The sequence below is a fragment of the Anas acuta genome, chromosome 3, assembly GCF_963932015.1.
Source record: "Anas acuta chromosome 3, bAnaAcu1.1, whole genome shotgun sequence".
NCBI classification, from domain to species: domain Eukaryota; kingdom Metazoa; phylum Chordata; class Aves; order Anseriformes; family Anatidae; genus Anas; species Anas acuta.
This window is the reverse complement of record NC_088981.1, coordinates 53161485-53175668: the sequence shown is the minus strand read 5'-3', so window position 1 is coordinate 53175668 and position 14184 is coordinate 53161485. Positions and strand designations below refer to the sequence as shown.

Sequence of the window (14184 nt, the reverse complement as noted above, 5' to 3'; positions counted from 1 at the left end):
GGAGTCTGGAAATATATAGAGCCCCTGCTCTATGTTTTTAAATCAAACATGGGATCTCTAAGCTAATAGAAGTCTTTCACTGAAGATATCACTTCTCTTGTTCGTTTTTGCTTATTAGGGGAGCCAGCCTGGCACAGAAGTGGTTGTGAACAACGCTCAGTTGTACAGCTCTCTTTGCAGCTGGCTCCCAGTTGTATTTGCCAAGTGGAGGAGCAATGGACAGCAAGCTTGAAGTCTGTGTTTTCATGCAGCATCACTATCCCATCCTGTTCAACCCTTAGATCTCACTAAACAGATGAACAAACAAAACCTCCCCCCAAAAAAGATGAAAAGCTAGCCTGTATTGCCAGTCTCACAGAAAAATTATGACCCTTCTAAAGTTAAAAATAACTGTGATGTTTTGCATTTATTTCAGACTCTTCTGAGGATTGTTGTCCTCAGATTTTCCCTGGAGCTAGACATATTTTTTTTCCTTATTTTTATTTTTTTCTTAGTTGAACCTGTGATATTGAAATACACATCAGGAAATTTGTCTTTACAGAGGAACATTCACCATTATCAGAAGAATAGGAAAGTATGAGCCAAACTGAACATTTTGTTCAGTTTCAGGTTGTTCCAGTCAGTGACTATGTGTAGTAGTTACGATATGTTCACATCTGAAACTGCTGTTATGCCCGTGGTCAGTACCATTGGTTTTACTGGTAATAACTGCCTTCCACAGTCAGACTTTTCTGTTTGTTCTGCACTGGTGCTGTAGTCTGCTAGGACTGAAAATTAAAAGTATCGCTTAATCAGTATTCATCCAGGCTCAATGAAACGAAAGATTTCCAACTTGCATCAGCCAGTTTTCAGAGGAGGAAACTTAAATTTACTTTTTGAGGAAAGATTTACAATTGGAGATGTGTTAAAGTGTTATTTTCTTGTGGAAAAACCTGCTGGTGAGGCATTGCATGAATTTTATGGTAGATTAAAGTAAATATAGATTTTTCTATTGTTTTAAGATGAAGACAGTCTCATTGATTTTTTTTTTTTTTTTTTTAATTAAATAATTTTATAAAATATCTGACTGCAAACACTGGTGCTGTGGGGAAAGAGATTTCTTTTGTTTCTTCAAAGATCTGCAAAATTTGGGAAACCAATTTGTTGAACAACCCTGGATTTCTTGGCATATTCCATCGATGTGTTCTGTTACTAGAAGATTTTCTTGTGAAGAGCAAACAAATTATTTTTTATGGGTTGATATTGGGCTTCTGTGCGGCACTAGAAACATTTAGAAGTTGTTGAATTCCTGTTTGAGAATTAATTAGATGGAAAGTATGTCAGCTTTCAGGAATCCTGGAAAAGAAAAACAGAAATGTAACTTAATTCATGAAATCTCACTCAGTGACAATTTTATTGTGGGTTCATCACTGGTTTTATCCAGGCAAACTAAATGTAATGCTGGCTTGGGAAACTGCCCTTCCTTCTCTGATTAGTTTCCCAACTCCTCCAATGAAACATGAAGAGATGGAGATCCATCACCCCTGTCAACCTGCAGCAGGAAACAATCATTGCTACTGAATAATAAATGCAAATTTGTGAATTCTTTTTGCTACCCCAAGCTCTTAGTGGTTAATCAGTTCCCACCTCAGTCTGTATATAGAGCAGGCCCTAACAGAGAATTTAGGTAATATGGATATTAACCCTCCCTTGACAGATGAGCCATAGGCCATAGATGTTATGCTGATCATCAATAAGGTTAGCGGAAAGATCTACTTCTTCCTCATCTGTTTACAGAGCCACATCCTGTGTCAGTGTTGCTCTTGTCATTGTACAATTTTATGTTGGGTAAAGACGACATGCCCCCACCACATTATCATGGCGAAGATGCACTATCACCCTGCTTTGCAGTTTTTGCTTGTGGGTAGCTGACTAAAATTTGCTTTCCTTAACACCACTTTGGTAGCACTGAAGGAAAATAATGAGTGTGATTGCATGACCCATTGATTCACTGTGGCTGTCTGTTATTTCCACGTGTCCTAAATAGGGTGTTACTTTCTTTGGAATGAAGATGTGAAAGGTGGCCTGTACAGGACAGGGAAATCTTGGAGCTTCAGTGTAGCTGATATGTTTTCTCATTGCTTTTCTTTGTCTGTTGTCATGGAGAATAGTCAGGGAGACTGAGAGGCCGTGGTAGAATTTAAAAAAAATAGTGTAGAGGGGGGAAGAATACATGATGATTAAGAAGGAATCTGGGATTATTCACTCCTGGTAAAGCCACCCACAAATGTGTTGCTCAGGTCATCTCAAATAAGCACCAGATAAGCCCAAGAGTTACGATATGCAGTTCTGCACTCGGATACATGCTGCAAGGATAACTGGCTAGAGAATGCTTCAGCTCTTGTAAGTACTGGTGGCAGTGGTTTCTTGTGTTATTGTTTCCAGATGGTGTAGCTTTACTCATCTTTAATTTACCTGTGAGAAGAGCCATCAAATCCTTCAAGAATAACATGAAAAGGGGTTTTGTTTTCCTCCAAAGCTGCCTGATAGGTCCAGAGACTGCATTAGTAATGTTTCTAGCGTAGCTCTGCAGCGGATCAGGTAGTTACCAGTTTTGCATAGCAACATTGTGGCCGAGCATATTAAACCATACATCACCTTATCCAGCGTTTGTCATCTGGAGGTTTCAAAACCTTCCTAAAAAATAGAAGGTGAATGTTATTGTTCCCATGCTAGAGATGGAAAGGTTGAGGCCAAGAGAAGGAAAGTGCTTTGTACACAGCCAGCCAGTCTGGGGAGCATTTACTCTAAAACCTGGACCTTATATTTCTGATGACCTCTTTCTCAGTCCCTGGTCTTCTGTTTTACTTTCATTTTCTGTGTGTTTACGTGGGATGAATGCACACTGATAATGAAAATATAATTCAATTATGTTATTTTTGCAGAGACTCAAAATTCTTATGTATGGCATGGCAAACTTCTGGTATATTTATATCTTAGAGTTTGGATAGTCTTCCAAGCTTGTGTGATTTATTTACCTTTCTTTAAAAAATATGAAACTCTTACTTATGTAGGGGGGAACTGTGTTCTTTTGTACTTTAAAAAAAAAGAAAAAAAAAAGAAAAAAAAAAGAAGAAAATTATTTGTTTTCATTTTCAGGGGTAGGGGTGCTTAGAATATGCTAAAGAACAATAAAACATCTGCCATGTATTTTAATCAACCTATGTTTGTAAATCTCCCTCATGGAAGCATTAAAATGTTGGATTTCTAACTTTTATTTTTTAACTTCTGAACACAGAATATGATTCAGGGAAGCAAAGTAGAAGCTGCCTGTGGGTGTGAAACAGGAAGCACTAGTAGACAGGCACATGTATAATAGTTAGATTTGCCCTGGTTCAACTCCACATACATCAATTCTAATTAACACGTTTTATGCTTCAGCTACTAACGTCCCTTCAGCAGTGAGTGGGTTATGCATTTCCATCCTGCATATACCACCAGCATCACCACCACGTCCTTCTCGAGCTTCCCCCTCCCCTTTCTAGACAAATGTTGCAACACAATCTGAAATTTCCTCTTTTCTTTCCTTCCTGCATTTCTTACAGGTTCCTTTGCGTCAGAAGACAAAAAAGAAAAGTCAAGGTAATGAGAGATTTTTTTTCTTTTCTCTTCCTCTTTTGTTATTTTCTTAGTATGTCTTGATCTTGGGAGGGTGAGGATTTTATACTACTGCTGCTCAGCTGGTGGAAGGCTGCTTTTTAACTCCACTGTTTCTTGAAGCAATTCTGAAAAAAAATGACAACGTGCTGTTCTTTTGGACTAAATCCTTGTGGTATGTTAATTGTTTCAAAGCTGGAAATCAGTGAGGTAGAATCAGATGCATGCATACACATACACTGACGGTTTTAATGTACTTGGCATAATAGTTTTCTTCAGCTGACTTAAATAGATGTATTGTTTTTCAGTGCAGCTGTGTGAAGAGAAATACATGCATGCTTCTCTTAAAAGGATTAAAGGATATATTTTTAATTCACAAAAAAGAAGCTTGTGTATGGCTATCTAAATGATAACTAGTATCTGCATTATCTATAGCTTACTATTTTGTTTCTGCACATGAGACTGGCTTTCAAAGGCGTGTATATTACTGTCACAGCCACTACAAAATGGAATGACTTCTAAGTATATTTTAAGATATGCTTGGATGACTTGTTAAGATCACTAAGTAAGGTTGATATCTTTAATTGACAGCAACATCTTTCCTGGTAATGTACTTTTAAACAAGCAGAACACTGTATTTTTAATGGCACAGGGTTCTTCACAATGAGCCGACGGAGGATATCGTGTAAGGAGCTGGGGCAAGCTGATTGCCAAGGATGGCTCTTCAAAAAGAAGGAAAAAGGAGCTTTCATTGGCAACAAATGGAAAAAGTTCTGGTGTGTGCTGAAGGAGTCATCACTGTATTGGTACAGCAGTCAGCTGGTGAGTACAGCATCCATCCAGCCCCAGGGATGGATGAATGGCATCTGCTGGGATCGAGACTAGCGGAGCTGGGGTCACAGTTTAAAAGCACCCTGGAGAAGTACTAATGACTGGCTTTATTTCTCAGCCCTGACATTTCTTGTAATTTGGAAAGTGTCTATTTGAATGTGAAACATGCAGAAAACTGTGTTTTCTAGTTCAGTAAGTACTTGTGAAATGTTAACTTGCAGTCTGCTCTGCCCTTTGAAGAGCTCCTCTTCACAGGCTCTGCTGGCATTTGAATCTGGTAAAGGTTTTCCTGGGTCAGGCAGTTTGCTATCAGGGCTTGAAGCAATACTGCTTCCTCGCTTCTAATTTGTTTAATTTTTAGAAGTCTCTCTTCTACTTCTCTCTTCATTCCCTTCCACACTAAGATTCATCTGTTTATTTGTTTGATTTTGTTTGTCTCTCTTCCATCTCCCCATCTCCTCCCCCGCCCCCTTTTTTTTTTACTTTTTTTTTTTTTTTTTTTTTCCCCTGTTTGAACTGGTAGGATTGCAGGTATGTGCACTGGCAATTCATGATGATTTTATTCCTCGTTTGGCTGATGTCTCATCCATAGCATTGTGATTAAAGTCTCTCACGTTCTGCTGATTTTTAACTTCCTGCTTTGATGAGTCAATGCTGAAAGTCAAATTTGCAAGAGGAGACAGTGTTTTGAATTCAAGGTCCAGCTTTCTGTTCAGGGGATGAGCTTTCCTCAGGACAGCTGGCATAGATAGCATTCCTCTTCCTGACAATCCAACCCAACTACTCCACTTACAGTGTGAGTGGGAAATTGTCTGAGACAAAGGACAGCAGGTCCTGGATTTATGTAATCAGTCAAAGAAGCTAAGAAGTAAAAACTGAAGAAGGGAGGAAAGAATCATAGTGAGAAATTCAGAGTAACCCTGGAATCCCCTCTGCAGATCACTGTGCTCTGCATCTGGCAGCTTCACTCTGCAGATGTGCTACCTGGGTTTTTAATGGAAGGTTATGGCTGAGTGCAAAGAGACAGTGGTTCCTAGGGAACAGCTGATTTTTATTACAGTCTGTCGCTACAGCAGAGATGGTGTTTTGTGCGTCCTAGGAAGATTCTAACATAGTTATTCCCTTTACTCTCTTGCACTGCTATTTCTAAAAAAGCTTCCATTGTATTATAATGATGCTGGCAAAGCCCAGAACTGGCACATGCAGAGCATTAGGGGATGCTAACAACATCAGCTGAAACTGAACAGATTCAGTGTGGGATTGCAAACGGTGATCAGGATTCCTAAATGAAAACATGTTGCTCCAGAAATCAGGATGTCTCAAGCCCAGCAAAGGATGAAAGATTAAAAAAAACAAAACTGTCTTAATTATTAGAGCATTTGAACAAATTAAATACAATTTGGATTTTTTTCACAGGATTATTTTTATTGCAATAATCCTTGTTAAAGCTCTTGCTGTCTCCTTCAAGTTACAAATAAAATTAAAAAATATACAAATATTTTAAAAAAATATATTAAAAAAATAAATTAAATTTGCCTATGGGGCAGTGAACTCTGTCAGTGATTGTAGTGACAGAACAAAGAGTAATGGTTTTAAATTAAAAGAGAGTAGATGTGAGTAGATTTAGGTTAGATATAAGGAGGAAATTCTTTACCCTGAGGGAAGTGAGGCACTGGAACAACTTGTCCAGAGAAGCTGTGGATGCCCCATCCCTGGAAATATTCAAGACCAGGTTAAATGGGGCTTTGAGCAATCTGGTCTACTCGTCTCTGCGCATGGTGGAGGGGTTGTAATTGTGTGGTCTTTAAGGTCCCTTACAACTCAAACTGTTCTATGATTCTATGAAACAAATCTTTATTCTGATGAGGAGTGTATTTCCCATTTTCTCTTCAGCTATGATTTTAACATGATAAAAACTTTAACAGACCTTTCTTAAATGACATTTTAAAATGATGTTAGATATTCTTTTTTAGGCAAAAGTGAAAACAACTGTGCTGGTCATGGGTTGTTATTTTTTTTTTGTGTGGTTGTGGTAGTCTGATTTAGCTTCCTTTCAAAACCAAGTTAAATACACACATAAAAAGTAAGAAAAGAAATAAGAAGAGTAGAAAAATAGGAGGAAAAAAAAAGAGTGTTTTTTCAATGCTTGCCATAATTTTGCTTAAAAGACTTGGTTTGGTAGATACTTCTCAGTGGCGTTAATATCCTGCAAATCCATTGACCGTTCTAAACCACTGCTTGTAGTTGTTCCTCTGGCTGAGCATTGTTAAGAAAAGTGTGCTGGACAGCTAGCAGGCATTTTAGACATGAGAATTGTTGGAAAGAAATTATTCTGAGGAGTAATCAACCTGAGAAGAAACAAAATGAGGCAAGATAAGGGAAATTTTGTGTTCTGGAGAATGTGTGTTGGGGGGTGGGGGTGGCGGTGGGGAGAGAGAGAAGGTGCAAAGTTGTCTGCTTCCTTTACTTCAGTGGTCTGGCTAAATTCCTCTCTCAGGATTCAGAGAAACCATGGTCATACAGATCCCAATGCTCCTATACAGCATTTGCCATGTGAATGAGCTTGTCATTTTAGTCCATGCCTCCTTTCCTATTGTCACTGACTGCCCCAAAATAAACAAGGTTGAAGAACAGGTGGCAGCCTCATTCAGATTCATTTTATATACTCTGAAGAGTTCATGCAGCTTCAAAATACTTCTGGCTTATATCAGTCCTGACTTCTCACCTATCACAATACTTCTTGTAAACATGCTAGCTGGTAGCACCTCTTCGCTTTCAACTTCTGCTGACTCCTCTACACTATTTTATGTTAAAAATCTGAAGTTTCTTTGGACAACTTAGAGTACAACTTCTGCATAAATTTAGATTCAGGTGACATTTTCAGAATCACAGTAACGATAGGGTGTTAAAAGGAGGGGAGGTGTCCTTTGCTAAAATACGCTTGCTTAAAATGATGAGACCAGAAACATGCTTAGTACCACCCCTGGAGTTACATCCGAGATGAATTTGACCCATTGTATTTTCACAGATATCTTCACCTTGCTATTTATGAAGAAAAAATATCAGTAACATATTCACTGGCTTACTTGATATTTCTTTTTACTTCTGTACGTGGCCTGGCTTTAATACTTCCATCTTCAGTGGAGTTAATGGTCACAACAGGGCATCCAACGTGACAACTGAGTTTGTGTGTGTTACAGGAGACGGAGTCTTGCCTCTCCCACACTTGAGATGTCTCATGATGGGCCTCTTAGAGGCTGAAGTGAAAGGCGGTGATGGAGGACAGGGGCCGAGGTCAAATGAACTGGGTTATGCTGACTGCTTGTAGCTCTGCCTGACTGGTTACGTTCTTGTGAGAAAAAAGTATGTTTTGTTAGTGGCTGTGTAGAAAATGCAGTCAGACAGACGTTGGCAACTGTAACATAGCAACAGGGTGCTGGACCTAACCTTTTTTTTTTTTTCTAGCAGAGCTGGAGAAAATAGGGAGTGGGTGGAATTTGTAACCGAATGCACATTATCCCAGATTTGGGGAGGTAACCTCAGCTGACATCATGTTCTTGGTGAAGTCTGTCTTGAGGCTGCCTCTAAAGCTCTCTAAATTTCTGTTGCTCAGGTTTAATTTGCCTTCAGGTCACTCCAGTTCTGGGTCTTTCACACCAGGCAGATTGGAAGAGGCAATGTAGGTCGCTCTGGCTGACATTTGCAGACAATTGTTCCTTCAGTTTAATGTAAAATACCTTGTGAAAGTAACAGCTCAAAAGTAAAAATAATAAAATACTGAGAATGGCCAGCAATCAGACACTGTAGCAGTCAAGCTTCTCACCTACTGAAAGCAAGCATGAGCAGATAATCAAATCCAAATTAGCTTTTTGACTGGCTAGGTGAAGTACTGAGAGACATAAGTTAGGGCACCTGTGGTTTCAGCATCTCAGCACATTTAGACAGCCTGCTCTGAAACATCTTCCCATACATACATGCTCTTTTTTTGACACATGGATATCATATTTGGCAGGGAAACTTATTTGTAACAAGGGCATTCCCCCCAGTATGGGGAGGGAAAGCTGTTTGGAGTAGGGGGAAAAAAAAAAAAAAAAGGATGCATTTGAGCAGTCAGACTTTTTGAGTGCATTTGGGACACCAAACTCTTTGGAGAGTTGCTCTCTCATAATGTTTGCTTCCCTGTTTTCACTACTGTTGTCCTTAGTCATGTGTCCTAAAAATACGTTGAAGAGGACAGTGTGTAACCCTGCCAGACCCTTTACTGGTTTTAGTTCTTTCCTGCCCCCTCATACTGAAACCTTTGAGGGAATCAGTACTTCTGCATAAGAAGAGGGGTTCAGGGGGAAGATCAGCATGTGTAATCCTGGGCTTCTGGCTCATCTTGCGCTTGTTGCAGCTGTGTGAATAATGTCATCTGGAAAGGGACGGAGGGCTAAAAGCCTCTGTCATGTTAGGCCTTTTGGGATAGCTCGGTTGGTTTTCAAAGTAATGTTGAAATACAGTTTTACAGGATGTGTTAATGACGGTTGTCATGGGGATTCAGCTGAAAAGAAATATAAGTATAAAATCAAAGGGTTTCAGGCTGTGATCTACTGTCACTATTTGTCTTTGTATTTTTTTTTTCCTCTGCATTCACTGCATTTAAATTGGTCCTCACTCCAAGAGCTTTGCTAGGAACTGTATAATTGCAGTCTTTTAAAACAGGAATCTTTCACCGTTGAGTTATAGTAACTGCTTGCGTTCATGACATGAAGTCATTGATGTTGGTTGATTGTGTCAAGGGTTTCAGAGACCTCTGATCTAATATGCTACACAAATTATTCACAGCTCTAGAGGTCACCCCACTGGTGTACTTGGCAGAGAGAAAAAAAATAAAAATCCTAAATAGGCTTGAGGACTGAACTGCTCCTCCAGCATCCATGAGGTCTTTTGCAGGCAGCACTGAAACACTGGGATGAAGCCATCAGGCATAACTTGAGATGCAGAATGGAGCTGTCCTGCAATAACTGGATATTTTAATTGTACAGCACTTTAAAAAAAACAAAACAAAACAAAACAAACAAAAAAACCTTTCTGCATCATTACATCCACTTTAAATATTGAAAAGGATCAATTAAATTATTTATTAAGTTTGCCAAAGTTACTGAATTTGCACAATATATTGAGAGGCAAGCTGAAAAGAACATTAGCCTTTTTCATTGGGTTCCTTCAATATGTTTCATTAATATATTTGATTTTAGGGGACAGAAAAGGGTGTTTTGTGTGTGTTTGTGTTTGCGTGTGAAGTAGTTGACTGCAGTGACACTCATAAGTTCATAATGTTTGACTTTTAAGTTTTGTTTTCCTTTTTTTCCCTTACTTTTTTTCTAATACTATAAAATGGAACTACATGTCCATCAAACATCTGTTTTCTATTACACAGATGACACATCTGAGTTGCAACCAATAGTGCATTAAAAACAACAACAAAAAGTTGTTCCTAAAATTCACAACATTATCTTCCTTCCTTTCACTTCTACATAAAATGAAACATTAAAATTTTCTTGTAAATTAATGTGAAATCACTGACAGAAATAATGGAAAGGCAGAATGTGATGCATTGAACATCATCTTCTACTAAATGGAACAGGTCAGATACTGCATAAGGTGAGATTTCTCTATGGTAAAACTGGTAAATGAAATCAAAGCTTACAGATCTGTCTCCCTGAGAAATTTAGAGACTGTTCCTTTAATTTGCATAGTCATGGAATACATTAGTCCTTCAAGTTTAAGTTCCATCTCTGCATGAGCACTCCAGGTGAGTGTCCCCACGCTGAGTAACAGCATCCTGTTGATTCTGTGGCCCAACACAATCTGAATGCTCAAATGCCTGTATAAAGTATTTCTCTAATGCTAGGTTTTAATCTCCTCATGAGTGTCTGTGCAGCATCCTAAACAATTTACAGGATGCTGTCTTGCCATCTAGACTAGTGCTCCAATAGTAAAACTGGCTGAGTGGTGATAGCATTCATAATATATCAGCTCTTCCCTCCCCCCCAAAAAAACCAACCACCACCACCAACAACAAAACAAACAAAAAACAAAATCACAACAACTAGTCACCCAGTCACCCGCTGGATGCTTTATTGTGGGTGAGAAGGTGGTTCAATATATTCCTTTTCAAAGTGTCTTCTGGATCTCCTGTTTTGTTTTGTTTAATTTAATTTAATATAATTTTATTTTATTTTATTTTTTATACTGGGCACTATTGATTGATACTACAGAGAAGCGTCTAGCATTGTAGAAGTTTCTTATCCAACAGCGTGTGTAATAACAGGTTTGATACCACATTAACAGTTTTATTTTAAGATCAGTCTCTGGTGTTTCTAGACTGATCTTGGGGATCAAATTAGAATTTCAGTGTTCCTGCTGCACTTGGCCTAGTAAATGACCACTCCTAGTGGTACAGGAATGCAGGACAGTACATTCAGTATCTTCAGTACAATGCAGCCCATGAACAAAACTCCTCATTTACTCATCTCCGTATATTTGCTGTACTATGGATCTGGGGTAGAAATATGAGCTTAAGGTCTAATTGTTTGAAACACACATATTTTAAAAACAAACATTTTATTTTTAATCTTGTAATTATTTTTTTTAGTCAATTATTATTATGTCTCCATGACTTTAGCCTCACTAAATTCAAATCTGTGGAATGGCAACAAAAGATCCTCAGACAGGCTCTGAACAAATATGACAGGTAGAAATACAAAAAGAGAAATTTAAAAACCCATAATAACAAATAAGGATTTTTCTGTACAAATGAAGCCACATTGCAAAATGAAAGATTTTTCAGCTAAGATGTTGATGAACATTACTGTTTCTCCTGTACCAAAATAAAATATGAAATAAATATATTAATTAATAAAAATACCCATTCCACTGCTTTTTTTTTTTTTTTCCTCTTCGAGCAGACAAAACCATTTACTGGTGAAGATGTAAAATATAAACCTCTGATATGAATATTTAATGCATGTAAACTGGAGGAATGATGGTTATATTGTGATTTACCATATAGAAAAGAACAGATATGCAGAGGTACAGGGAAGCCGCCCACTGAAATATCCTTTCTGTATCCATATTTCAGTTCTAAGAGATTTATACTTTCAAGCATTAAAGCTCAAAGACTTGTCTTGATGAACATCTTTTTATAGTCTTTTCATATTCATGCATAATATATCTTGAGATGCTGTCAGTCATCCATCTCCATTTATCCTCTGTCTTTGTAATTATTGTGTATATTTTACCTGCTTTAACTCAGTGTATATTTTCAGAACTGTAATATGGCCAGGGATAAGACCTGGGAGCTGCAAATAGTTGATACCGGAATTAATGTTTTCTGTATTTTGAAAAGTACATTTAAATATATATGTATGTATATATATATATGTATATGTATATATTTTTTTTTTTCTGATGTTGTATGCTACAGGCTTTTGCCTACCTTATTGCTTCTCTTAGGAGCAGTCCTAGTCTCTTGCATCTGATCAGGTAAATGTAGATAGATACAGTAAAAGATTTGTTTCAGCTGCAGGCAGGAAGAATGGGGATTCGGGGCCAACTGGTAACTTCAGTATTGCTGAAGCCACTCTGGTACAGAGTCCAGCTGACCTGGAACAGAGATGCTACTGCTCAGTAAATGCACTCTCTTACAGAAAGGGGCGTCTGTGTCTAAATAGTGTACTTGAAATGTCTGCCTGGCTTCTTCTACCTCCTGAACTATGGCAGAGAATTTTTGGAGGGAGTGATTTCTGGGTGGTCAGTGTCATCTGAGTCTGGTTCACAAAGTCTGACAAAGCAGCTCATCTGTGTGGGAACATCCAACAGCACTGGTACCTTCTCACTTCCTGGCATGGGAGCAGCCCCTATTGCCTCTCTCTGCCTTGGTCATGTACAGGAGTAGATAGGTGACCCAACAAAATTGTCCATATTACAATTACCCAGGGCAGACCCTCCTCCATCCTCCTTGGGTCATTTTGGGTAATGTTTGAATTCCTATTGCTATAGACATTTAGTTTTTGAATATGCATAGATCATTATGTGTTGCTGTTAAGCGTCTGTGTAACAGACACGCATGCTGTATAATGGAACATATGCTTGCTTGTTTGAGCTTGCATGTAACAGCCACACCAGAAATGATGATATAACACTTATTCGTTCTCTCTTTAGTCACCCATCTTTTCTGTGTGACTTCTGATTTTGAAGCTGTTTTTAGAGCTGAGGTTCAGTAGTTTCATTTTCCATGCTATGTGCACAAAGCTTGGCTGGTCCCATTATTGAACCAGGTTGTGTGATCATGGATGGCTGCAGAGGAATTGGGTTCCTCTACCTCCCTCCTACTTTTCCTCTTCCAAACCTAAATTTTGCCCTTGACAATTTTAGACTGGACATGACTTATGACTTAATCGTGAATCTTAGAAAAAGATATTCTGATTTAAAAAAAAATAGACAGCAACAACAAACAACTCTGAGCTGAGGAGGCGGGTGAATCTATCTCAGCACTCTTATATGAGCTGAGGATCTTTCCTTCCTCAGGTTCTGTGCTATTTGGAAGTCTACAACAAATCCTATGCTCACACTCTCTTGCTTACACAGACAGGAGTGCAAGCTCTTGAGCTCTCTTGCATCCAGGACTTGCTCAAATAATAGCTTGTGTAGGAAGAGTTCTTGTTTCCAAATATCAGCCAAAACTTTGGGTGTTAATATGTCCCCATGGTGATGAGAATACATTTTACGGTATAAAAAAGCTGTCAAAAACAAGCACTTGTATGTTAAATAACATTAAGCATTAGAGTCTGGTAGTTTAACAATTGGTTGATCTGATTTATTTATTCATTGCAGGCTGAAAAAGCAGAAGGATTTATCAGGCTTCCAGACTTCAGTGTGGACCGAGCAACAGAATGCAAAAAAAAGCAGTAAGTTTATCTCTTAGCCCTGGTTTTGCATGATTTTTTTTACAGTGTTGCAAAGAATTGGATCTCAGTAGTGCCTGACAATGGATCTGTGGGGAGCTCTTCTGTGTTGTATAAATGCGATTTTAAATGTGTTACTCAAAGAAAACCATACAGTAAATATGCTTTTGCAAATTCTCCGTCAGATGTCCTCTACGAAAGCTGCAATTAAAAAGTAAATCAGTATGCTTTTTTTGTTGTTGTTATTGCTCATTGCTTATGAATAAGTGGCAGTCTATCTTAGATGCCTTCTCTTGTCTGGTGAGTTCAACAGTGATGTAAGTAATACTGCTTCCCTTTCAGTTGGGACTATTCCTTAAACTGCTGCAGTGCAACTTTGGGCTGTACAAGCTTCTGGTTGTGCAAGGAGTGAAAACCTTGTTTAGCAGAGTACACATCTAAAAATATTATCTCCAAACTCCATGTACAACATTGACTTCCAACTGCTCCTGAGCACACTTCAAGGGTTTGGAGGGGTGTTGCTGCTGTTTAAAGTTATAAAGCTCAGCATGATTTTTATTTTGTCCCTTAAGAGAAAACCTTTGTTCTGTTTGCATGCTGTTCTTAGCCCTAGGAGTTCTTGAGATTAACTGTGCATTTGAATCCTCCAAAGAAAGGGGGGGTAGAAATTTTGAATATGGGGAGCTCCAAATTGTTTTCTCAGAAGAGTGGTGGTTGACTCATTAAACACAGGACCAGGAGAAAGTTTTTAATTGCTGCAGTTCAT

General features: G+C 38.4%; 1 protein-coding gene across 8 annotated transcripts in view; it reads left to right on the top strand.

Moving 5' to 3' along the window:
• The window catches only part of IPCEF1 (interaction protein for cytohesin exchange factors 1), a 71062-nt gene that overhangs the window by 28792 nt on the left and 28086 nt on the right, over nucleotides 1-14184 (top strand). For 5 of the 8 annotated variants that reach the window (XM_068677144.1, XM_068677147.1, XM_068677151.1 and 2 more), the window contains 3 exons: nucleotides 3585-3621; nucleotides 4289-4458; nucleotides 13348-13421. In XM_068677144.1, the coding sequence (XP_068533245.1) occupies nucleotides 3585-3621; nucleotides 4289-4458; nucleotides 13348-13421 (281 nt within the window). Of the gene's footprint in view, nucleotides 1-2287; nucleotides 2383-3349; nucleotides 3441-3584; nucleotides 3622-3658; nucleotides 3812-4288; nucleotides 4459-13347; nucleotides 13422-14184 lie in introns of those variants that run through there. The other 3 variants (XM_068677149.1, XM_068677148.1, XM_068677146.1) reach the window with 3 other exon arrangements.